The sequence below is a fragment of the Colias croceus genome, chromosome 3 (genome assembly GCF_905220415.1).
Source record: "Colias croceus chromosome 3, ilColCroc2.1".
Classification (NCBI taxonomy): Eukaryota; Metazoa; Arthropoda; class Insecta; order Lepidoptera; family Pieridae; genus Colias; species Colias croceus.
The window spans coordinates 8,319,054-8,347,052 of record NC_059539.1 but is presented as its reverse complement, the minus strand read 5'-3'; the positions used below and the strand labels follow the sequence as shown (position 1 = coordinate 8,347,052).

Here is a 27,999-nt window from a genome sequence, read left to right as displayed (position 1 = left end):
ATAGCTTTAATATAGTTATCAGTGAATGAAGACACGTGTTATCAGAGCTGTCTGTCAGGATAACTATTACTTTTCAAAAGTATGCCATCCGTACACGTGGTGTTGGAGGGGAGTGAAAGAGACAAATAAAACCCGTTGTTCAAACTTGGCAGTGAATTTTTACGCTCTTCTATGATTAAAAATGAACTCTATTTATAGGTGTTTAGAGGTTAAAATGCATAAACCTGTCATCGTTCTAAAGCCTTTTTCGTCGTTGAGTCATACGGCTGTATACCGTCGCGTCGGAGCCGTGGTTATGTGAAAAGTACATTGAATAGTGAAGTGGGGTCGCATATCGGAGAACGTGTGTTGCGCGCCGTGCCGGCCTTCGATCGCAACATATGAGCTGTTATAATCACTACGAAATTATTTGCCATTATATTATTTCAATAATTTTAAAACCACGTGTTCGTTTTTAAAAGTATTAATGAACATTTCAAACATACTTTGACCTACATATTTTAGAATATATTAACCTAGCTGCGAAGGATATTAAAGGTAAAAAAAACGCGTGAATAATTATTATTTCAAACGGTGAAATAGTACGCAACGTGTTATCAGCTGGTGTTCGGTGGTCAAGCGGTTTCCTCTTTTATTATATGTAATAATTAATTAACATAGAACAGTTTTAAGGTGTAAATCGCACGTGGTGTTTCCCGCGGTGGTTTAGTAGTGTGATGCAATGTTTGCATGACGGGTCATCAGTTTCGGTAGTAGAATACAATATGTTTTTATTTTCAATTAAAACTGAGTGCTCGTAAGAATAAACTGTTCAAATTTGGTGATCAGAAAAAGGAATATTTAGTCTTCCTAGTGTAACACAATAATAATAAAAATGGCAAAAGTATCCGCATCGGAGAGTTTAACGCCGAAGGTGATGGACAGCGGTGAAGGCGGTGGGAACGCTGATGAAGAACCGAGGGAAGGAGTTCAATTGAAGAAAGAATTGAGCTTGGTCAATGGAGTAGCGATCATTGTTGGAGTAATTGTAGGATCGGGAATCTTCGTCTCCCCAAGCTTAGCCTTGAAATTCGCGGGCTCAAAGGGTATGGCCCTTATTATTTGGGTCCTTTCCGGTTTCTTGTCAATGATCGGGGCACTGTGCTACGCGGAATTGGGTAAGTGTTTGACAAACAAATTATGTATTACCTACCTTTAAATGCTTAAAATATTTAGAACAATCGGTAACCCACAAGACCACAATGCGTACCTACCTACTACCTGTAACGTACTAATTTACGTAATTTAAGCTATAATTAACACAATTAGTATAAAGCGAAGCTTATATAGATATTATGGTTACAATTATGTAGTTATGTTTTAGTCGAAAACAAAATTCAATATTATTTAAGTCCTTTTGAGTAATTCTTCTAATAAGTACCTACTTACCTATATGAGGATGCGACACCTCCCAGCCGTCTGCGACCTTACTGCATTGCAGTAGCGCAAAAACTTTAAATATTCACAACAGTTTCTTGCGTCAGGTTGTCTATTTTATCACTTACATTACTTGGATGTAGGTATCTATTTTTTTTCAATAAACTACAATTGATTTTATTCATGAAAAATGTTCACAACGCGTTTCTTCTGCGCTCGCAATCCGAATCGAAATTTTCTCACGCAAACTTTGCGGATATTTCAAACAGCGCCAGGATGCCTAATATTGTGCCAAGTGACGCTACTTTCAAAGTAAAAGCTATAGGTTTAAGTTTTGATAATTATATAGGTTAAATATAGATACCTACATATAAAAGCAAATTCGAACAAGATAAATATTTAAATAAGTAGGTTACTAGGTAAAAAAGTGAAGTCCCGTGTCCCCAAGTGGGGTAAGGGGCAGATGCATTATGCATACACCTGTTTCACTGATCCACTTCCTTTAGGGACAAGTAGGTGATCAGCCTACTGTGTCCTGCCAGACCGAGACATTTTTTTTTTCTTCGTCTCCACCGGGAATCGAACCCAGGACCCCTCGGTTCTACGCTCACGCGTCAACCACTGTACCAAGGAGGCGGTTACTAGGTAGGTACCTGGTTAATTATTAATTGTGTATTGAAATAAATTGCAATACGAATCTCATTTACATGAGTATTAAGTAAGTAGGTATACATTGATTTTATATATTTGAATGAACATCTACCTATGTAGGTACTTACTTTATCAGAATTATTAACAATTCTCACAAACCTTACTAGAATTTAACTTGATTTATCTCTGAACCAACCAAAACGTTATTTTTCCAATACTAGCTATAATACCTTTTTGGTACTTACCTATTACAAAATAGGTTTCACACATTATGTTCGATTTGCTAATCGATCAGCGCTGGCGCATTAGCTATTCTTAAATTAATTTATATCATTTCCTTATATTTACCACTCGTTCTTGTCCGTGAATTGTTCACCACATTAACTATAAGTTAAATGAATATTGAATTGATCTGTTATTTTATAAATGTGATGAATCTTATGCATCTTAAAGAATTTGCTCCGCTACTCAAAACCCATAATATATTTTACATAGGTATACACAGTAACTAGGATATCTTTATTTTCGAATAATTGGATTAGGGGTTTCGTTGTTTATAGAGTAGATGATAAATTGATCACGTCCATTAATAGTACAAATGAATCCTATATCTACTCTAGTAACGTAGCTGTAGGCATTTGTTCAAAAAAGTGGTTACATAATTATAATATTATTGTACTGAAGAGCTCAGTAGCTAAAACGAAACTTCGTATGTTATTGACTTATTGGCAATTAAGTCCATGTAATCTCATAAATTTATAATGGACCATTTCCTACTTTCAGGTACAATGATCCCAAAGTCCGGCGGTGACTACGCGTACATTGGAGAAGCATTCGGGCCACTTCCAGCTTTCTTATATCTGTGGGTCGCGTTATTGATCTTAGTGCCTACTGGAAACGCCATCACGGCACTTACATTTGCACAGAACATTCTCAAACCCTTGTCACCAGCTTGCGAACCACCTTCAGATGCTGTTACGTTAATTGCTGCTGCTATAACTTGTAAGTATTAACTTTAACTCGAATTTATATTTTAAGTTTAACTAAGTTGATCTTAATTCAAGACAAACCTATTTTCTTTGTATTCATAGCCTAATTCAGAAGTCTAATTTAAATTTACTTCGTTGTGTAGATATATTTTTTTCATATTCACATATTTTCACGTGATGTTATTAAATTATTATTATTTTTTTAACTTAATATTGTTACTTATATACAATGTAAGATAAAGAATAAATAAATATTAAAAGCACTGACCGTATCATGTTAGGATTGTAGGCTAGGAGTAGACATTGTTAATAAAGAATAGCTACATTTTGTCAAATAACGTGGCAATGAATATAACCAGATACTAAAAATATTCACATTATATATTTATATGCGTTATTCAGATCATGTAGTATTTTAGTCGAATTAATGAAGTCAAGGATGAAATATTTATACAAAACTTTCTGCTTTAAACCTACATGAGTTGTCTGTGATTTTAGCAGTAACTTTATATTTATACTAGCTGCGCTTCGCGGTTTCACCCGCTTGGCTCCGCTCCTGTTGGTCTTAGCGAAATGATATACGGTATACCTATAGCCTTCCTCGATAAATAATATCTAACACCGCAAGAATTTTTCAAATCGGACCAGTAGTTCCTGAGATTAGCGCGTTAAAACAAACAAACAAACTCTTCAGCTTTATAATATTAGTAAAAATATTAAATACAATTCAAAAAATTAGTATACTACTACTACTGGTACTACTAAAAAGGGAAAAAAGGGCCATATTTTTCTTATTGGATAAATAATATGGTTTAACACACAGGTTTAACAATACCTGAGTAGGTATGTATTGTTGGAAAGTTAATTTAATAACTTAGCCCCCGGAATCACAGACACAATAGAAAATCTATTGTTTCGTGGTCAGATCGGGCCGCTCGGGGCTGGGCTATGGGGCCTATGGGTTAAGTCAGTGTTGAAATATAATTAATTTTCTTTTACGTATGAGTACTTAACTGACTTTAAATTTAAAGTCAATTAAACTTTTTACTTTTTTATTATGGTTTATCCTACGCAGAACCATCACAGTCAAAAGTATTGCGTAAGAAACAATCGATACCTTTTTTTCTTTATTAATTAAACGAACATGCCTGGAAGATTCTTGGAATGCAAGATATTATTATGCATTACCACATGCAGTGAGACGTTTCGGAGAAAACATTTTTAAGTATTATTATTTTGAGTATATGTAATTGATATCGTATTCATTATACATGCAGGAATTACACTACACGTGGTCAATTTGGACTGTGAATATTGATTTATTTTTACACCTTGTAGAAATTATAATTTATAATCTTCTCTGATTTCTACATTATGGAAAGTGTACGGTAGCAATTGACGATTATACCATCCGCATCGTAGCTTCGCATCGTTTCTTTGGCAATTGGCACATCCTTCAAGAAATTCCATTGAAAAACTTCAGATCAAAAGAACACTAAAAGAAAAAAGAGCACTATATTTTCTTATGACAAAAGTAACTACCATGTTTATTGTAAGTTCATTTCTCCTGCTGCATCAAGTTTGGTGCCACAACAATCACGCAATTTCCGGTTTTGGTCTCATATATGGTATTACTAGTGACAAGTGCTCAAAAGAAATATGCTGAAATATTGCAAAAACTTATACGGGGCAACGAACTCACTTTATGTAATTACTTTTACATAAATAAGGACAGTATTACTACAGTTATTCTGATGCGACATAAACGTGCTATAAAGTATGAATTATAGTCTTCTACGTCTTTATTTAAGTAGGTACGGACAATTCTACGTTAGAGGATAAATAGCAACAATTGGATAACAATAACACATAATATAATAATAAGTTATTGGATAAAGCATGTGTCATCGCAGGGCCGTGGAGGACTACGTCTTTAAACTCGCAATGGCGACATAGTGCTGATTGTGCTTGACAGGATAATGAGAGCTTCCTCCCGTATCTCACTGTCACATAGTGCGAAAATATCCTACTGATTGTAGTAAGGACACTTAATGATATCATTTTTTGCCGAATCGAATTTTTTCATCAATTGTTGCCGAAATTGAAATGAAATAAATTTAGTTATGTGTCCATAAAATTAAGTGTATGACAGTGGGTCCCAAACTAAGAAATACTTGTGTCTTGGGACCCTGCGTTGCGGTTTTTAGTTTGGAAATTGTTTGTATTATTATGTACTATGTACATAATATTAAATTATGGACACTAGGAAGTTAACGTAGTACCTAATTAAGAATATTTGAGTTTTGTTAGATACATTTTTACGAGATCTTACAATTTATTTTACTACTTCGTAAATAATAAGTCCTTTAGGTATGTTTTGTAATTAAAAATTATCTATAAAAATAATGGACAAATCAATCTCAACTTGAGACACTGGCTCCAGAGACACAGTATTTAACTAATTCAGGAGCCTATGGATTCATATATAAGCTGTACCTATTTCTTTATGTCAATAAAGTTTTTATTATTTATAACTCTGCCCTCTCTCAACTGTGTTAATTTTGTCATGAGTTAAAAATAAAATAAAAACAAACGATACTTCAAAATACCATTGATACAACGATACATCAGTTATGTTTTAAACTACTTTTATTTATATTCTTACAAGTCATGCTAGAGCACGCAAAGATCCTGATATAACAATGAAAAAGAGAAACTTCAACAAAGCCGCTAAGTCCTTCAAACTAACGCTCAAAAGGACTCGCCTTAATAGAATCAGACAAATTGGGGACAAGCTTATTTCCTACCCCTATGGGTCTAAAGCCTTTTGGTCCCTAGCAAAAGCGGTAGAAGCCAATTTCTGTAAAACATCTCTACCACCACTTTTAAAACCTGACGGTGCACTTGCCCATAGTGCGAGAGAAAAAGCTGATCTTTTCGCGAATCTCTTTGCAAGCAATTCGCGTCTGGACGCTGGCAATAAGGTACCTCCTTCTCTACCTCACTGTGGTTTAAGCATGCCTGAATTCTGTATCACTCAAAAAGAGGTCCTTAAATGTCTCCGGAGTCTAGATGTGAATAAGGCAAGTGGACCAGACGGTATTCCTGCTCTGGTGCTTAAGAATTGTGCTCCTGAATTATCACCGATCTTAACACGACTATACCGCCTATCGTACGAAACTGGAAAAGTTCCTATGTCTTGGAAAATAGCCAATGTACAACCAATCCCGAAAAAAGGAAGTCGCAGTGACCCGGGAAACTACCGGCCGATCTCTGTCACCTCCATAATGTGTAAGGTATTGGAGCGTATTCTAAATAACAGGCTTCTGAGGTACCTGGAGGGTAATGATCTCCTCAGCGATCATCAGTACGGATTTCGTCGTCATAGGTCTACTGGGGACCTCCTTGTTCACCTTACCCACATGTTTGGATCTGCTGTTGAGAAGCTTGGGGAAGCGGTTGCCGTTTCTCTCGACATCTCCAAAGCATTTGACAGGGTCTGGCACAGCGGTCTTATCAACAAGCTTCCGGCATTTGGGATCTGTCCAGGTCTGTGCAATTGGATATCTGACTTTTTGGATGAGCGTTCTATTCGAGTGGTAATCGATGGTTGTTCGTCGGATCAATTGCCACTAAACGCCGGTGTTTCCTCAAGGGTCGGTTCTGTCTGCAACTTTGTTTTTGCTTCACATAAACGACTTGTTAGGTCCTAATATATACGCGTATGCGGATGACAGCACAGTTGTAGACAGTTATACGTCCGAAACGCAGATAGGCAATAAAGTGTTGGTGGAACAGAGAGAGGCTATGGTTGAGCGGTTGAATCTTACATTAAAATCGGTCTCTAAATGGGGTGAAGCTAATTTAGTCGGGTTCAACTCATCAAAAACACAGGCTTGTCTGTTTACAGCTAAGCGCACTGGTTTCGGTCTAACACCTAGTTTTCAGGATGTGTCCTTGAATTTATCCAACGAGCTGGAGCTTCTAGGCCTAACACTCTCTTCTAGCCTGAATTTCAAGAGCTTCATTGAGTCCAAAGTACAAGTTGCAGCTAAGAAGCTCGGAATACTTTCTAAGGTGAGGGAGTTCTTCACACCGGAACAGCTCTTAAACCTATACAAAGCCCAGGTTCGCTCCGGTGTGGAGTACTGCTCTCATCTTTGGGCAGGGGCAGCTAAATATCAACTCAACGCTTTGGACTCCATCGAAAAACGAGCGATTGGACTCATTGGAAACGAATCCTTAACCGCATGCAAACTGCATAGTCTAGAACATCGTCGGAACGTAGCCAGTTTGGCGGTTTTCTACAGAATCTTTCACGGCGAATGTGCTGAAGAACTGCATAACCTGTTGCCAGCTTCTCCTTTTTATCATCGAGGGACTCGACGCCGGGCCGGTCTCCACCCTTATGTCATCGACATCCCTCCCATACGCACTAAGCGTTTCGCTTCTTCCTTTCTTATGCGTACTAGTAAGGAGTGGAACAATCTTCCGGCTTCCGTTTTTCCCAGAAACTACAATCTGGATTTATTCAAGAGAAATGTGAATAGACACTTATTAGGCAAACATGCTCCATCCTAGACCACGCTTGTCGCTTTCCATCAGGCGAAGCGATGGTCAAATGCTTGCCTAATCCTTACTTTAAAAAAAAAAAAAAAAAAAAGTCGTATATCAGTATCGTCACTGCCTTTTTATGCGTATTAATTCTAAGATAATTATGGTTTAAGGGAATGGTTCCTTCGCCCACTTACTAATTATTCAATTGTTTTTCATTTCAGGCCTTTTAACAGTCATAAATTGTTACAATGTGAAGTGGGTGACGCGAGTACAAGATTCTTTCACCGCGGCAAAAATATTGGCGCTATTGGTCACATTTTTTGCCAGCATATGGTACTTGTTTTCTGGAAACACACAGAATTTGGAATCAATGATGCAAGGGACCACAACGAATCCAGGGGACATAGCCATCGCTTTCTATACGGGATTATTTTCATACTCTGGTTGGAATTATCTTAACTTTGTAACTGAAGAATTGAAAGACCCATATAAGTAAGTGTCCTTCTTTTAAATTTGAATCATATAAGCATCATTTTGAAAACAATTAACTTTTCTAAACGTAGCATCTGTAACAAAAAACGTGTTTTATATCAAAAACTACAGTTCAATTAAAATTAATTTTATATTGACGTTTAGCAGAGAAAGCTTACATATTTTTGCTCTTTTTTTTCAGGAATTTACCGAAAGCAATATGCATATCAATGCCGGTAGTGACATTAGTATATGCGCTTACAAACGTGGCATTTTTCGCTGTTCTCACAAACGACGAGATCATGTCGTCCGAAGCGGTGGCCGTAACGTTTAGTGAGAAGATCCTTGGTGTGGTATCCTGGATCATGCCACTATTTGTAGCGCTGTGTACATTTGGTTCACTTAACGGAGCTATTTACGCATCTTCCCGTCTATTTTTCGTCGGTGCCAGGAATGGACACCTACCATTAGCGATCTCCTTGATAGACATTCGGCGACTTACTCCCGTTCCATCTCTTATATTTATGGTAAGTTCCATATAAAAATGCTAAAGCTATTGAAATAAGTATAGATTTTGTATCTATATATAAATCTTGGTTGATTGATTACTTCAAGAAAGTAAGAAAAAAGAGCACGCTGTTGAAATCCCTATTCATGGAAATTAATCTGAAAAATAGTATCGCCTCTGTGTAACTTTATGGTGCTATTTAAAAGTTAATGGTCTTAAGGTATGATAGCGTTAACACTTTACATGCGTATGAGTCGATACGGTAATGAGAAAATGCTTATAACTGGAAAAACTACTGGCGCATTCATTCCAAGAAAACTGATAAGACTTATTTTTTCTTGATTTGTGCGTTGTACTTTATACTTTTATTTTCCCAAATATTTTTTCAATTATCAATTACTTAACTACTAAGGCTAATTAACTTAGTACTTAATCAAATATCTTTATCTAAAACATGATTAACAAGCTATCCGCCCGCGGTTTCGCCTGTCTGTCTGATACCTCATAAATTGTATACTAAAACTAACATGAAACACTATCTTTAATCAAAGCATACAGATACAAAGGGACTTTATGCCGGAGCGTCCGCGTCGTTCCAATTTCTAGACCAAATCTACCATGTTTAAAGTTTGACAATCTATTTTTGACTAGAGAAGAAAGCGATAAGCCTTCTATATATTATACTAGCTGTGCCGCGCGGTTTCACCCGCGTGGCTCCGCTCCTGTTGATCTGAGCGTGATAATATATAACCTATATTACTCGTGGATAATGTAGCTTTCGAATGGTGAAAGAATTTTTAAATTCGGTCCAGTAGTTTATGAGCCTATTTATTAAAATCAAGCAAAGTTTTCCTCTTTATAATATTAGTGTAGATTCCTTCACAATGTGTGATGCATTGTCAATTTTGATCGAACAACATCTATATTTTCCAGTCCCTAGTTACAGAAAGGTAAAAGTAGTGGATCATCTCATATATATATATATATATATATATATAGATATCTCCATGGGCACTATGTTGATCAAACGTGCCATATAGTTAGTAATTATTTGATCCGTTTTCACTTGTTGATCCGGTTGGTATTTGTGGATCCATTGCCACACCACCGTCCGTATGTGGATCCGAACGGAGCCACAAGTGTCACCATTAGTAATAATAATAATTACGTGCTTTTTATACAAATCCACCTTTTTTGCGTTTGAGCTCTTGTTGATCCGATTCAAATGAGCCAATCAGAGCCCACCGAGCTCAGCTATTGGTCGCTTGCGGCCTTAGCCATTTGAAGGTTTAAAGACATTTATTCCCGTTATAGAAACGTATGTTGCCGTTCGCCTTCCATAATTTGTTCGGATCTTCGGGAAGGCAAGATAGCTAGCTCGTCTATTAGGATAGTGGCGATTTGATGTTGAGATTATAATATTTGTATTTATGTATTATAAAAGTATAATTGTTTTAAATTCATTACTTTAGTGTCGTCGTAGATTTTATTTGTAGAAGTTAAAAAAGGATAGTTAAAGATAGTTTTAATGATTTTATTTTGTAAAATTTGGAGTGGCGCTAATTTATTTTTGTAAGCACTCCCCCGGACTTCTATTAAATACATTAGGTGCGGCTTTACTAACGTGTTGTAGATGGTGTGGCGTAATTTATGAGGTATGCAAGAAGTAATATCACGCAGAGATCTAAGAAGTGCTGATAATTTATTTTTTAGGTGGTCGATGTGATAATTCCATTTCAGAGAGCTGCCGATTCGCAAATCTAGATTATTTCTCGTGGGTTTTATGTTCTAATATAACACCCTTAATTTTAAATGGAGCGTGTGGTGGAATAATTTTGTTATGAGCTTTGCATTTAGATATATTTATTTTTAGGAGATTGCATTGAAACCATTTATTTAATTCATTTTATGCTTGCGCTATCATGTCATGTATAGAGGGAACAAAATAAAACAGACAAGTGTCATCCGCATAAAGTGTTAGGTGACCATTTAGCTTTAAATCTTGTAAATTATTAATATAAATTAAAAAAGCAATGGGCCTAGAATCGAACCTTGTGGTATGCCACATGTAATTGGTAAGGGAATGCTATCGTGGTTATCTATTTTAACTATTTGTGATCGATTTTTTAAATATGATTTCAGCATATCTAGTGCTTTACCATTAATATTAATGGATGTTAATTTCTTTATTAAAAGTTCGTGAGAAACGGTATCGAAGGCCTTTTGTAGGTCAATAAACACTCCCAAAACTATATTGTTTGCGTCAATGTTCTGTTTTATTTTAATAGTTAGGTCCATAGTCGCTGACAGAGTGTTACTTTTTGGCTTAAATCCGTATTGATGCACTGAAATAAAATTAAATGAGTCTAAATATTTTTCTAATCTCGTGTGTAAAATCTTCTCCAATACTGGCAAAACCGAAATTGGCCTATAGTTACCAGGTTCAAATTTTGAGCCACTCTTATAGATAGGAGTTACCTTCGCTATTTTTAACGAGTCCGGAAAATGTCTTTGAATTATGGCTTGGTTAAAACAGTCGCTTAAGGTATGATTAAATTTTTCTTTGATGCATTTAATTGATTTTGTAGTAATACCATCAAGACCTGTACTACAGTTTGAAGTAATTTTTTAAGCTTATTTATAATCATATATTTTTACTGGCTTCGGTAGGTCTGAACGTATTAGTGAGGTAATTTTTAAAATTTCGTAGTTAACTTTAGATTTCCTCTCCTCTGAGTTATAAGATGTCAATTCTGGGAAACCAGCAAAAATTACATTTTTTTCGCGGCTCTTTCTGTCCCGTAGTTCCTTGATTAAGTTTTAATTTATATGAAGTTGATTTTTAGATGTAAAACCCGATGGGTTGGCTCATGGCTGACTGATTTATTGATTGAAGATTTAATTTCAGTAATTTTATTTTACTTTTACCCTGGTTTATCTGGGATTCTAATTGAGAAATAGTACTCTTCAATATGTTTTGTTCAGTAATTATCATACATGCTGATGACTTAATTTCATTGATTTGATTCGTATTTTGGCGAATTAAATTCAAAGATTGTTCGTTGGACGATTTAATTTCGGTAATTTGTGTTTTTACCTCAGAAATGTTTTCATGAATTTTGTTTACTATTTGTTCATTTGAGCATACATATTTTTCAAGTAATGTACTAATACGGCTCAACTCCGACCGAATATCCTTCATATCATCACTAAATCTGCAATCTTGTTCTAGCGGTTGTTTCCGTTTTCTGTAAGTAATTTGAGTATCAGTTGGCGTAGAACTCGTAGAAAACGATCTTAGCTTCGATAGATCGGGATGCGATCCACCGGCAGTACCCACTGCATGTTGGCGATCTGCGTACACTCATATTTACTCCACAATGGATAATTTGTGCAGGAATATGAGTCGTCATTTGTTTCACCTAAATCTAACATTTTAATTATTTTATCAGATTGATGTCAAAATCAGGGCAAAGGCGTCTACACGTCAACAAATATTATGATAATTATCTTGATATTGATGGATCACAATATGGATCTTACGTGTAGCGTTCGCCAAAGAGTTGCCCTGATTCAAGAGGTAGGTTGTTATTTGTAGGATGCATACTACTTGAGAATTATCACCGTCACTGTTTGACGAAAGGTTCGTCCAAATATCTATCTTTTTAGGGTTCCGTATTTTTAGTTTCACAACGTTTTCTATAAGTTTCAATTGAATGACGGTCGACTTCTTCAACTTCCATAAAACTCTGGAGATTTTTTGTTAGCCCTAATTTCATATCCCCATGTCAATGTCATGCAAGTGCATATAAATGGAACAGATCAACATACGACTTATGATTTGGTATATAAAACGGAGTCAAGAAGTGTTTGAGCATTTCAAAATTTGAACCGTTACTGAGTCAAGTTCGTCTAGTCTAGGCGGATTTAGCAATGTATGGAACATTACCTAACTATAATATGTTTGTGTACGGAGCCAACAAATACTGTAGTGTTTACGAAAAATTAATCTACGTTACTTAATATACAGTTTCGTTCTGTCGGATCAAATAAAGCTGTAATTTTGATAATATAAAATGATCTGATTAACATACGACTTTGGATTTGGTATATAAAACGGAGCCAACAAGTGTTTATGGGTTTCTGAATTTCGGCCGTTACGGAGTCGATTCAGTTCAAGATCTTAGCAATAAAAATGTTGAGTATATCAATTTCTCCATGAATACGTTTGGCAACATCGCCCAAATATTTGCGCCGTTGCCACTCCGGGCAAGATCTTTGCAACCGGAGTCGAGTAATATCGGGGAAAAGGTGGAGTCAGGAATGCACGGCAGTCGGGCTGGATCAACTTAGTGCCCAAGTTGGTATTTATTTATATATATATATATATATATATATATATATATATATATATAGATATCTCCATGGGCACTATGTTGATCAAACGTGCCATATAGTTAGTAATTATTTGATCCGTTTTCACTTGTTGATCCGGTTGGTATTTGTGGATCCATTGCCACACCACCGTCCGCACGTGGATCCGAACGGAGCCACAAGTGTCATCATCAGTAATAATAATAATTACGTGCTTTTTATACAAATCCACCTTTTTTGCGTTTTAGCTCTTGTTGATCCGATTCAAATGAGCCAATCAGAGCCCACCGAGCTCAGCCATTGGTCGCTTGCGGCCTTAGCCATTTGAAGGTTTAAAGACATTAATTCCCGTTATAGAAACGTATGTTGCCGTTCGCCTTCCATAATTTGTTCGGATCTTCGGGAGGGCAAGATAGCTAGATCGTCTATTAGGATAGTGGCGATTTGATGTTGAGATTATAATATTTGTATTTATGTTTTTATGTAGCGCTTTGCGGATGAACATACACGTATTATAAAAGTATAATTGTTTTAAATTCATTATTTTAGTGTCGTCGTAGATTTTATTTGTAGAAGTTAAAAAAGGATAGTTAAAGATAGTTTTAATGATTTTATTTTGTAAAATTTGGAGTGGCGCTAATTTATTTTTGTAAGCACTCCCCCATACTTCTATTAAACACATTAGGTGCGGCTTTACTAACGTGTTGTAGATGGTGTGGCGTAATTTATGAGGAATGCAAGAAGTAATATTACGCAGAGATCTAAGAAGTGTTGATAATTTATTTTTTAGGTGGTCGATGTGATAATTCCATTTCAGAGAGTTGCCGATTCGCAAACCTATGTATTTCTCGTGGGTTTTATGTTCTAATACAACACCGTTAATTTTAAGTGGAGCGTGTGGTGGAATAATTTTGTTATGAGCTTTGAATTTAATATAACATGTTTTAGATATGTTTATTGTTAGTAGATTGCATTGAAACCATTTATTTAATTTATTTAAATCATTTTGTGCTTGCGCTATCATATCATGTATAGAGGGACCAAAATAAAACAGACGGGTGTCATCCGCATAAAGTGTTAGGTGACCATTTAGCTTTAAATCCTGTAAATTATTAATATAAATTAAAAAAAGCAATGGGCCTAGAATCGAACCTTGTGGTATGCCACATGTAATTGGTAAGGGAATGCTATCGTGGTTATCTATTTTAACTATTTGTGATCGATTTTTTAAATACGATTTCAGCATCTAGTGCTTTACCATTAATGTTAATGGATATTAATTTCTTTATTAAAAGTTCGTGAGAAACGGTATCGAAGGCCTTTTGTAGGTCAATAAACACTCCCAAAACTATATTGTTTGCGTCAATGTTCTGTTTTATTTTAATAGTTAGGTCCATAGTCGCTGACAGAGTGTTACTTTTTGGCTTAAATCCGTATTGACGCACTGAAATAAAATTAAATGAGTCTAAATATTTTTCTAATCTCGTGTGTAAAATCTTCTCCAATATTTTTGACAATACTGGCAAAACCTAGATTGGCCTATAGTTACCAGGTTCAAAATTTGAGCCACTCTTATAGATAGGAGTTACCTTCGCTATTTTTAACGAGTCCGGAAAACGTCTTTGACTTATGGCTTGGTTAAAACAGTCGCTTAAGGTATGATTTAATTTTTCTTTGATGCATTAAATTGCTTTTGTAGTAATACCACAAGACCTGTACTACAGTTTGAATTAAGGTTATTTATAATTATATATTTTTACTGGCTTCGGTAGGTCTGAACTTATTAGTGAGGTGATTTTTTAAAATTTCGTCGTTGTCCTTAGATTTCCTCTCCTCTGAGTTATAAGATGTCGATTCTGGGAAACCAGTAAAAATTACATTTTTTTCGTGGCTCTTTCTGTCCCGTAGTTCCTTGATTAAGTTTTAATTTATATGAAGTTGATTTTTAGACGTAAAACCCGATGGATTGGCTGACTGATTTATTGATTGAAGATTTAATTCCAGTGATTTTATTTTACTCTCACCCTAGTTTATCTGGGATTCTAATTGAGAAATAATACTCTTCAATATGTTTTGTTCAGTAATAATCATACATACTGATGACTTAATTTCATTGATTTGATTCGTATTTTGGCGAATGAAATTCAAGGATTGTTCGTTGGACGATTTAATTTCGGTAATTTGTGTTTTTACCTCAGAAATGTTTTCATGAATTTTGTTTACTATTTGTTCATTTGAGCATACATATTTTTCAAGTAATGTACTAATACGGCTCAACTCCGACCGAATATCCTTCATATCATCACTAAATCTGCAATCTTGTTTTAGCGGTTGTTAATTTGAGTATCAGTTGGCGTAGAACTCGTAGAAAACGTACTTAGCTACGATAGATCGAGATGCGATCCATCATCCACTGGCACATATTTACTCAACAATGGATAATTTGTGCAGGAATATGAGTCGTCATTTGTTTCACCTGAATCTAACATTTTAATTATTTTATCAGATTGATGTCAGAATCAGGGCAAAGGCGAACGCTACACGTCAACAAATATTATGATAATTATCTTGATATTTATCATAATATTTGTTGACGTGTATAAGGATTTCCAGAAATCCAGTGATATATTTTGATCCGTCAATACACTATCCTACACGTCAATAAATATCGTAATCCGATAGTAAATATTGACGGATCACAATATGGATCTTACGTGTAGCGTTCGCCAAAGAGTTGCCCTGATTAAAGAGGTAGGTTGTTATTTGTAGGTTGCATACTACTTGAGAATTATTATCACCGGCACTGTATGACGAAAGGTTCGTCCAAATATCTATCTTTTTAGGATTCCGTATTTTTAGTTTCACAACGTTTTCTATAAGTCTCAATTGAATTACGGTCGACTTCTTCAACTTCCATAAAACTCAGGAGATTTTTGCTAGCCCTAATTTCATATCCCCATGTCAATATCATGCAAGTGCATATAAATGGAACAGATCAACATACGACTTATGATTTGGTATATAAAACGGAGTCAAGAAGTGTTTGAGCATTTCAAAATTTGAACCGTTACGGAGTCGAGTTCGTCTAGTCTAGGCGGATTTAGCAATGTATGGAACATTATACCTAACTATAATATGTTTGTGTACGGAGCCAACAAATACTGTAGTGTTTACGAAAAATTAATCTACGTTACTTAATATACAGTTTCGTTATGTCGGATCAAATAAAGCTGTAATTTTGATAATATAAATGGATCTGATCAACATACGACTTTGGATTTGGTATATAAAACGGAGCCAACAAGTGTTTATGGGTTTCTGAATTTTGGCCGTTACGGAGTCGATTCAGTTCAAGATCTTAGCAATAAAAATGTTGAGTATATCAATTTGTCCATGAATACGTTTGGCAACATCGCCCAAAAGTTTGCGCCGTTGCCACTCCGGGCAAGATCTAGGCAACCGGAGTCGAGTAATATGGGGGAAAAGGTGGAGTCGGCAATGCACGGCAGTCGGGCTGGATCAACTTAGTGCCCAAGTTGGTATTTATATATATATATATATATATATATATATATATAAATATATATATATATATAAATACCCACTTGGGCACTAAGTTGATCCAGCCCGACTGCCGTGCATTCCTGACTCCACCTTTTCCCCAATATTACTCGACTCCGGTTGCATAGATCTTACCCGGAGTGGCAACGGCGCAAATATTTGAGCGACGTTGCCAAACATATTCATGGAGAAAATGATATACTCAACATTTTTATTGCTAAGATCTCGAACTGAATCGACTCCGTAACGGCCGAAATTCAGAAACCCATAAACACTTGTTGGGTCCGTTTTATATACCAAATCCAAAGTCGTATGTTGATCAGATCCATTTATATTATCAAAATTACAGCTTTATTTGATCCGACAAAACGAAACTGTATATTAAGTAACATAGATTATTTTTCGTAAACCCTACAGTATTTGTTGGCTCCGTACACAAACATATTATAGTTAGGTAATGTTCCATACATTGCTAAATCCGCCTAGACTAGACGAACTCGACTCCGTAACGGTTCAAATTTTGAAATGCTCAAACACTTCTTGACTCCGTTTTTTATACCAAATCATAAGTCGTATGTTGATCTGTTCCATTTATATGCACTTGCATGACATTGACATGGGGATATGAAATTAGGGCTAGCAAAAAACCTCCTGAGTTTTATGGAAGTTGAAGAAGTCGACCGTAATTTAATTGAAACTTATAGAAAACGTTGTGAAACTAAAAATTCGGAACCCTAAAAAGATAGATATTTGGACGAACCTTTCGTCATACAGTGACGGTGATAATTCTCAAGTAGTATGCATCCTACAAATAACAACCTACCTCTTGAATCATCAGTAAATATCAAGATAATTATCATAATATTTATTGACGTAGCCTATGCTCTGATTCTGATATCAATCTGATAAAATAATTAAAATGTTAGATTTAGGTCAAACAAATGACGACTCATATTCCTGCACAAATTATCCATTACGGAGTAAATATGAGTGTACGCAGATCGCCAACACGTTTAACCAGCAGTGGTGCAGTGGGTACTGCCGGTGGATCGCATCCCGATCTATCGAAGCTAAGTTCGTTTTCTACGAGTTCTACGCCAACTGATACTCAAATTACTTACAGAAAACGGAAACAACCGCTAGAACCAGATTGCAGATTTAGTGATGACTAGCTTCCGCCCGCGACTCCGTCCGCGCGGATGTCGGTCTTCGTGTGGATGGTTTATTTATCCATTTTGAGTACCTCTGACAATAACATCTTATAAATATCTATTGGACCCAATTCCCAAATACGGCTAGGCCTATAATAATACGCAACGTGTGTTCGCGGTTCTACGGAACAACGTCTATGGATAGAACTGAAAAATTAAGATTATTTTTTTTCTACGTATTTTTCCAGGATAAAAAGTATCCTATTTTACGCCCAGGATAATAAGGTATAATTATACCAAGTTTCATCGAAATCGAACCGCTAGTTTTCACGTGATGCCTTCACATACAGACAGACAGACAGACAGACAGACAGACAGACAGACAGACAAAAATTTTTTTAATCACATATTTGGGTTTGGTATCGATCCAGTAACACCCCCTGCTATTTATTTTTTCAATATTTTGAATGTACAGAATTGACCCTTCTACAGATTTATTATATGTATAGATATGAAGGATATTCGGTCGGAGTTGCGCCGTATTAGTACATTACTTGAAAAATATGTATGCTCAAATGAACAAAAAGTAAACAAAATTCATGAAAACATTTCTGAGGTAAAAACACAAATTACCGAAATTAAATCGTCCAATGAACAATCCTTGAATTTAATTCGCCAAAATACGAATCAAATCAATGAAATTAAGTCATCAGCATGTATGATAATTACTGAACAAAACATATTGAAGAGTACTATTTCTCAATTAGAATCCCAGATAAACTAGGGTGAGAGTAAAATAAAATCACTGGAATTAAATCTTTAATCAATAAATCAGTCAGCCAATCCATCGGGTTTTACGTCTAAAAATCAACTTCATATAATTTAAAACTTAATCAAGGAACTACGGGACAGAAAGAGCCGCGAAAAAAATGTAATTTTTACTCGTTTCCCAGAATCGACATCTTATAACTCAAAGGAGAGGAAATCTAAAGACAACTATGAAATTTTAAAAAATTACCTCACTAATAAGTTCAGACCTACCGAAGCCAGTAAAAAAAATATATAATTATAAATAACCTTAATTCAAACTGTAGTACAGGTCTTTTATTAATTTTATTTATTTATTTATGGTGTTACTACATGATGGTATTACATGTCTTGATGGTATTACTACAAAAACAATTAAATGCATCAAAGAACAAGGTAGATAACTGCGTTAAAAACAACCGATTTCAAACTTGCACTTGCAACATTTACAAATACAGACAATGTACGCGCCGCCGCGGCCGCTAGTATGTAGCTTTAGAAATTAGTAACCATATTACTTGTTCAGTGATCTGTGTTAGTAACGAAATAAACGTTATCAAGATTAGACGTGCGTTTTACTTAATCAAGTTTTACCAAGCAAAAGTGAACCTTATTGCCTCAACATATGGTCCATCGCCGGATAGTATCAATGAGCGTTAATGCTAATTACATCGACGAACCGGTTTCTACGGAAGGATTCTATTGAGTGACAAGTTACAGATTATTGTTATTTACTTTACACGTTTATTCGTTACTCGTACAATATTGATAAAAGACTAAACATGAGTGGTGTCGAGCAGTTACTGGCCTTATTGGAGGATACGGCTTTATTGTTACAAAAGGCGCAAACTAATTTAAAAAAGTGTCCAAAACAACGACTGACGAAGGGGTACGTGGAAGCCCGCTTACAAAGTATTGAGGAGTATTGGAACACTTTTAAAGAGGCTCACAATAGTTTGGTGAGAACAGTGCCTAAAGAAAAGAAATCTGAAATATCGTATTTTGTGAACGAAGATTTTTTTGTATTTGAAGATCTTTATTTATGCATCAAGGCCGATCTAAAAGATCTTTTAATAAACGCTAATAAGAGTCCTGCCTATGGAACAAGTTTGGAAGTAGCAAATAACGCAAACGAGCAGTTAAAGCTGCCTAAAATCTTGCTACCGACGTTTTCGGGGTCATATGAAGATTGGCCCTCGTACAGAGACATGTTTCAGTCATTGGTGCATAATAACTCCGCGCTTGGGGATGTACAAAAATTATATTACTTAAAGAGTAGCTTAACTGGTGAAGCTGAAAATATATTAAAACATGTTCAGATAACACAAGCGAATTATGAGCAATCCTGGAATTTATTAAATAAACGATTTGGAAATAAAAAAATGATGGTTAATTCAATATTAAAAAGATTATTTAATCAAAAGAAAATGAGCTCACAAAATTATAAATTAATAAAGAACTTACTGGACACTACCACAGAGTGCCTTAATAGTTTAAAAAACATAAACATAATCACAGACTCTTGGGATCCTTTAATTATATTTCTGGTTGTACAGAAATTGGACCCAGAGTCACATAAGGATTGGGAAGAGTATGTCCAGAATGATACCGACAAATTACCAAGTTGGGAACAATTACAACAGTTTTTGCAATTAAAATTTCGTACTTTGGAGTTATTATCGCCATCGACATCTAAAGAAAGGTCATTCCATATAGCGACGCCCGCAGTGCAATTTAAACCCTGTCCAAAATGTCAACTAGAACATGCTTTATGCCACTGTAAAGAATTTATATCACTTACACCACAACAAAAGAATGAGTTTGTTCGTTCCAATAATATTTGCTTTAATTGTTTATGCAGTGGGCATGTGGTGAGCAAATGTCGTTTGCGGGTTTCTTGTAAGGTATGTCAACGGCGTCATCATTCTTTGTTGCATCAGTCAATGGCCGTGGTCAAACCCAGCAACATAGAATCGCACTTTAATCAGGTGGAGGATGAGATAGACGAAGAACAGCAGGAGCAACACTTGGAGGAACAGGTTAACACTATCTCTTCTTTCGTAGCAACCAAACAAGGTTCTGCTCTGCTAGCTACCGCTCTTGTCCCTGTTACAGATGGCGCCGGCAGAATAACTGTACTCCGCACGCTAATAGACCAAGGCTCACAAGCGAACTTTATAAGCGAACGAGCTGCTCAACTGCTTAAAGTTAAACGTAAACCATTGGCTATAGATGTAAGTATTACGGGAATAGGATCTACACAAACTAAGGTAAAACACACGGTGGGATTAGAGCTTTTATCAAGATATGACGACAAGTTCCAACTGTTCATTGATGCATATGTCATTTCTACTACTCGTTTAACAAATGTGTTACCATCCAAACATTTGATAGACAGTGAAAATTCATGGTCACATCTTCAAGGTCTTGTATTAGCCGATCCCACATACAATATACCTGGACGGATTGATATGCTGCTGGGCGTAACCACATATGCACAAATAATCAAAGAACCTTTGATCAAGGGTCCTCCTGGTTCACCATGCGCACAAGAAACAAGCTTGGGATGGATATTATTCGGTTCCGTGTTAGACAATACGGAAATGAAATCTAATAATGAAATGCTAGTTATGCACCATCGTATAGATGTGGATGAAATGTTGCAAAGGTTGTGGGAGCTGGATCCTGAAACAAACAAAAAATTAAGCATAGAAGAAGAAACATGTGAACGAACATATAAAGATACATATACAAGGACAGCGGAAGGAAGATATGTTGTAAAATTACCTGTAAAACACGAACCCCCACGAGCAACACAAGGTGATACCCGTGATATTTCAATTTTCAGATTTAAGCAATTAGAATCCAAATTTGTCAAATCCCCGGATTTAAAGAGAGAGTATATAAATGTGATTAATGAATATTTAAAGTTAAACCACATGGAGGAAGTTCCCGAAAGCGAAATTAATAACCCATCTATTTACTTACCGCATCATGCAGTTATTAGAGAAGCAAGTGATACAACAAAAGTGAGAGTAGTTTTCAACGCGTCTGCAACAGGTAAAAATAATATATCGCTCAATGACGACTTACTTGTTGGTCCACTGCTACAAGAAGATATGAGATCCTTGATTATGAGATGGCGACTTCGGAAAATTGCCTTTGTCGCAGACATAGAAAAAATGTATAGGCAAATATTAATAAAAACAGAGGACGCTGACTATCAAAGAATTGTATGGAGGAATAGCATTGATGAGCCTATAAAGGATTATCGTTTATTGACAGTTACTTTCGGCACAGCATCGGCACCTTATCTTGCTGTAAAAACTCTTCACCAAATTGCTAACGATGAAGGAGAAGGCTATCCTGCGGCTGTTAATGTAATAAAAAATGATTTTTTTATGGACGATTTACTATCCGGTCAGGATTCGGTAGAAGATGCTACAAAAATAGCGAAACAAATTTCAAATATACTTAGTAGAGGAGGAATGAAATTACAGAAATGGTCATCAAATAATAAGGGTTTTTTGAAAAACTTTTCTTCCGATGAACTAAGCTCTCGCCTGAGTATAGATTTTAAGTTTGAAGGAACAGTAAAGACGTTAGGGCTATCATGGAATGTGGTCGATGATACTTTACATTATTATGCTGACTTACCTGCGTCACCGGCAAACATAACCAAAAGAACCATACTCTCGGAGATTCAACGCTTGTTTGATCCTCTCGGTTGGTTAACTCCTGTACTCCTGCCTGCAAAAATAATAATTCAAAAATTGTGGTTGATGAGAATTTCTTGGGATGAAGAAGTAGTACCTGAAATAAAAGAAGATTGGTTAAAGATTAAAGAAAGTTTAAGAAATATAAAAGATATAAAAATAAATAGATGGTTATACAGTCATACTAAAAATATGTCTGATGTTACAGTGCATGGCTTTTGTGATGCATCTTCAAAGGCATATGGCGCAGTAGCTTACCTGAGAGTCAAAGTAGAAAATAATACATATGTTACAGGCATTATAGCTGCGAAGAGTCGCGTTGCACCTGTTAAACCTGTATCCCTGCCTCGTTTAGAATTATGTGGCGCAGTTTTACTTGCCAAATTATTAAAACAAATAAGTGACGCTACACACATACCAACCGATCGGATATATGGTTGGACAGATTCAACCGTAGTTTTGTCCTGGCTTCAAGGAGATCTTTCTCGATGGCAAACCTTTGTACGGAATCGGGTTGCAACTATATTAGAAACTATAGGAAATAAATGGTACCACGTACCTTCTGTAGAAAATCCTGCCGATGTTGCTTCACGTGGAATGTTATTACCTGAACTTAAAAATTGTAAATTATGGTGGGAAGGTCCAAAATGGCTACGAGATGAGCAGCTTTCTTTGAAAAATTCCGTTTATAACACTAACCTAGAAAAAAGGAAAAATATTATAGCTAATACAAAAATAGTAGATGAGGCACATTGGTCAAATAAATTTAAAAATTTTAATAACTTATATGAATTACTGAGAGCAATAGTCTATTGCACACGGTTTCTGAATGTAAGGAAAATTAAAGAAGTTAAGGCTATAACTACAAATGAGCTACATGACAGTTTAAACAAATGTGTAAGATTAGACCAAAGGGAATCTTTTTCAGTAGAAATAGAAGATTTAAAACAAAGGAAAGAAATAAAACGCAACAGTTGTATTAAAAATCTTAATCCTTACCTGGACGCTGAAAATATTCTCAGGGTGGGCGGCAGACTCAGGCATGCCCATCTTGTAGAAATCGAGAAACATCCCATGATTTTAAGCAATAAGAGCTGTTTAACTACTTTAATAATAGCTGATGCACACAAAAAGACGCTACACGGTGGTACACAATTGACTATAAATTATATAAGAAGCCGTTTTTGGATTATTAAAATTAAATCACTTGTTTCATCATATATCAATAAGTGCTTTATATGTGCGAGACTTAAAGCAAAACCCAGATTACAAATTATGGGAGACTTACCTGAGATGAGGGTGACTCCGTCACGGCCATTTTTACACTCCGGCGTAGATTTTGCTGGTCCACTGCAAATTTTAACTTCAAGGGGTAGAGGGTCCAAAACCAATAAGGCATACATTTGCATATTTGTATGTATGTCTACCAAAGCAGTTCATTTGGAATTAGTTGGGGATTTAAGCACTGATTCTTTCTTAGGCGCGTTAAAACGTTTTGTAGCTCGAAGGGGAAGATGTAGCCACATTTGGAGCGATCAAGGCACTAATTTTGTAGGTGCCAACAAGGAATTGTTGGAGCTGTTCCAACAGGCTAATTTACAAATACCAGGCCATCTACCAGCTACTTTAGCAGAAGATGGCATACAATGGCACTTCAATCCACCTTACAGTCCAAATTTTGGAGGCTTATGGGAAGCGGGGGTGAAATCCATCAAATATCACTTGCGAAGAATTTTAGATAAGCATCTAACTTTCGAAGAGATGACAACATTACTGTGCCAGATAGAAGCATGCTTAAATTCCAGACCGTTGTGTCCAATCGACAATACAGATACCGATAATTTGAATATTCTTACACCTGGTCACTTTCTCATTGGTGAAGCCCCATTCAATATACCAGAACCAGACTTGAGAGACATAAACCTTAACAGACTTTCACGATGGCAGTATGCACAAAGGTTACTACAAGACTTTTGGAAGAGATGGCAAACAGAATATTTGTCACGTCTACAGCAACGACCCAAATGGCTAAAACGACAAGATGAATTCAAAGTGGGAGATGTGGTCCTGGTCGTGGAAGAACATTTACCTCCTGGTAAATGGGCTTTAGGTCGTATCCTAGAAAAACATTCGGGAGCAGACGGGATATGTCGTGTGTATTCTTTAAAATGCCGCGGAAAATTGATGAAGCGATCAATTTCCAAATTATGCCCATTACCTATAAATAATGACTTGGATTTTTGAATATTAGTTGCCTATTTAAATTATAAAAAAAAAAATGTTATTACATAATTAATCTAAATGTACAATGTTTAGATAATAACAGATACTGATTGTTGATTTATATAACTTAATTTAAAAATCATTTTGTTTTTGTTTATTTGAAGAATGCATGTTTAAGTTTAGATTCGATGGTATGTAATGCAAAACGTTAAGCAAAAATGTTAGCCAATTAAGATAAAACCTAGTTACCTATAGGTTTTGGTGGGCGGTATGTACGCGCCGCCGCGGCCGCTAGTATGTAGCTTTAGAAATTAGTAACCATATTACTTGTTCAGTGATCTGTGTTAGTAACGAAATAAACGTTATCAAGATTAGACGTGCGTTTTACTTAATCAAGTTTTACCAAGCAAAAGTGAACCTTATTGCCTCAACAGACAAAAATGCCCATAAAATAAAAACTACTGGGCCTATCCGAATAAAATTTTTATGGGACCAATTCGACACCATCCCGCATCGAACAAAAAAGAATCACGTAAATCGGTTCAGAAACCTCGGAGTAATCGGTGTACATACATAAAAAAAACATACCGGCCGAATTGATAACCTCCTCCTTTTTTTTGAAGTCGGTTAAAAATTAAATCATACCTTAAGCGACTGTTTTAACCAAGCCATAAGTCAAAGACGTTTTCCGGACTCGTTAAAAATAGCGAAGGTAACTCCTATCTATAAGAGTGGCTCAAAATTTGAACCTGGTAACTATAGGCCAATTTCGGTTTTGCCAGTATTGTCAAAAATATTGGAGAAGATTTTACACACGAGATTAGAAAAATATTTAGACTCATTTAATTTTATTTCAGTGCGTCAATACGGATTTAAGCCAAAAAGTAACACTCTGTCAGCGACTATGGACCTAACTGTTAAAATAAAACAGAACATTGACGCAAACAATATAGTTTTGGGAGTGTTTATTAAACTACCAAAGGCCTTTGATACCGTTTCTCACGAACTTTTAATAAAGAAATTAGCATCCATTAACATTAATGGTAAAGCACTAGATATGCTGAAATCATATTTAAAAAATCGATCATGAATAGTTAAAATAGATAACCATGATAGCATTCCCTTACCAATTACATGTGGCATACCACAAGGTTCGATTCTAGGCCCATTGCTTTTTTTAATTTATATTAATAATTTCCAAGATTTAAAGCTAAATGGTCACCTAACACTTTGTGCGGATGACACCTGTCTGTTTTATTTTGGTCCCTCTATACATGACATGATAGCGCAAGCACAAAATGATTTAAATAAATTAAATAAATAAATGCAATCTACTAAAAATGAATATATCTAAATTCAAAGCTCATAACAAAATTATTCTACCACACGCTCCACTTAAAATTAACGGTGTTGTATTAGAACATAAAACCCACGAGAAATGCCTAGGTTTGCGAATCGACAGCTCTCTGAAATGGAATTATCACATCGACCACCTAAAAAATAAATTATCAGCACTTCCTAGATCTCTGCATAATATTACTTCTCGCATTCCTCATAAATTACGCCACACCATCTACAACACGTCAGTAAAGCCGCACCTAATGTATTTTATAGAAGTATCGGGGAGTGCTTACAAAAATATATAAGCGCCACCTCAAATTTTACAAAATAAAATCATTAAAACTATCTTTAACTATCCTTTTTTAACTTCTACAAATAAAATCTACGACGACACTAAAATAATGAATTTAAAACAATTATACTTTTATATTACGTGTATGTTCATCCGCAAAGCGCTACATAAAAACATAAATACAAAATACAAATATTATATTTTCAACATCAAATCGCCACTATCCTAATAGACGAGCTAGCTATCTTGCCCTCCCGAAGATCCGAACAAATTATGGAAGGCGAACGGCAACATACGTTTCTATAACGAGAATAAATGTCTTTAAATCTTCAAATGGCTAAGGCCGCAAGCGACCAATGGCTGAGCTCGGTGGGCTCTGATTGGCTCATTTGAATCGGATCAACAAGAGCTAAAATGCAAAAAAGGTGGATTTGTATAAAAAGCACGTAATTATTATTATTACTGATCGTGACACTTGTGGCTCCGTTCGGATCCACATACGGACGGTGGTGTGGCAATGGATCCACAAATACCAACCGGATCAACAAGTGAAAACGGATCAAATAATTACTATCTATATGGCACGTTTGATCAACATAGTGCCCGTGGAGATATCTATATATATATACCACCACTATCATTATTACACATGACAAATTTCTTACAAACCTGTCAGAATCACTTCTGTGGCCAAATGCATGTTTGACTCACAATATTTTTAAACAAACACTTTTCTTTTCAGTGTCTGGTAACCCTCGTGCTGTTAATGTTTAACAACGTCGAGTCGCTGATGGTGTACGTGACAGCGGTAGAAGCTATATTTATATTCTGTTCGATCTCTGGCCTATTGTGGATGCGATACACGCGCCCGAAACTACAACGACCAATACGAGTGAATTTATTGCTCCCAATAGTGTTCCTCATAATCTGCATATTCTTAATTGTATTTTCCTGCTTCACGCATTTCCTCGAAGTGGGTATTGGTGTCGCTATTATAGCCCTCGGTGTACCCGTCTATTGGGTATTCATCATGTGGCAAAACAAACCAACGTGGCTTTTAACCGCCTGCAATTCAGTCAATCTCTTCTGCTCAAAAATGTTTTTATGCCTCCCAGAAGACTCCAAAGAATTATGATCGATCTGAACTCAGTACTATGGGCTGTGTGTATGTATTTATTTATACCTGTTTAATAACGCCATTAATTGTAATAAGTCATACAATTATGTAGATCTGTTAAGATAATGAAAACAAATGCTTCCTAATGTTAGTGTTAAGTTTATTTAGACAATAATTTTGAAAGAAAAGGACGTTTGCAACTTGCAACTGTATTTTTAAGTAGGTATGATAAGCTTGTATTGTCAATTAATAATATAATGCTTTTTATGGAAATTCTAAATATGCTTTTGATTTTGCCCATTACCTACTTTTAAAAAACCTAGTTGTAATATGGCGTACCTTACAAATATATATATTTTTTATGTAAAATGTTAGACGTAATTAAAAAAGCAACAATGCAATTGGCAATTAATTTTTTACACCGATATGATGTAAAGTATATTCAGTAATTACAAATGTTAAAATTACTTGCGTACTTTGTTTTTTATGTTTCTCATTCAAACATGACAATAAATATACCTATACTAACTGTGCCCTGCGGTTTTACCCGCAGTCCACCACTCCTATCGGTCTTAGCGTGATGATATAATATAGCCTCGATAAATGGGCTATCTAACACCGAAAGAATTTTTCAAATCGGACCAGTAGTTCCTGAGATTAGCGCGTTCAAACAAACAAACAAACTCTTCAGCTTCATAATATTAGTATAGATTTATTTCGCATTTCGTACCCAATATTTCACTAGATTTATAATTGTTAATAAATTGAACTAAGTAAATGACTCCCATTCGATTACATAATCAGGAATGATGTCCACTTCGATTG

At 35.7% G+C, this 27,999-nt stretch overlaps 1 protein-coding gene across 1 annotated transcript; it reads left to right on the top strand.

The window, feature by feature from the left end:
• Nucleotides 1–20: 20 nt before the first annotated feature.
• On the top strand, nucleotides 21–27,454 carry LOC123690749 (large neutral amino acids transporter small subunit 1). Its single transcript, XM_045634851.1, has 5 exons — nucleotides 21–1,157; nucleotides 2,851–3,069; nucleotides 7,835–8,105; nucleotides 8,287–8,611; nucleotides 26,800–27,454. Exons 1-5 carry the CDS (start codon nucleotides 875–877, stop codon nucleotides 27,190–27,192), a joined length of 1,491 nt encoding a protein of 496 aa, XP_045490807.1. The 5' UTR covers nucleotides 21–874; the 3' UTR covers nucleotides 27,193–27,454.
• Nucleotides 27,455–27,999: the final 545 nt, after the last annotated feature.

Coding starts and splice junctions, on each gene's coding strand:
- LOC123690749 (XM_045634851.1), top strand. CDS start 875: ATGGCAAAAGTATCCGCATCGGAGAGTTTAACGCCGAAGGTGATGGAC. Junction 3,070..7,834: donor AATTGCTGCTGCTATAACTT/GTAAGTATTAAC, acceptor TTTTCATTTCAG/GCCTTTTAACAGTCATAAAT. Junction 8,612..26,799: donor TTCCATCTCTTATATTTATG/GTAAGTTCCATA, acceptor TTTTCTTTTCAG/TGTCTGGTAACCCTCGTGCT.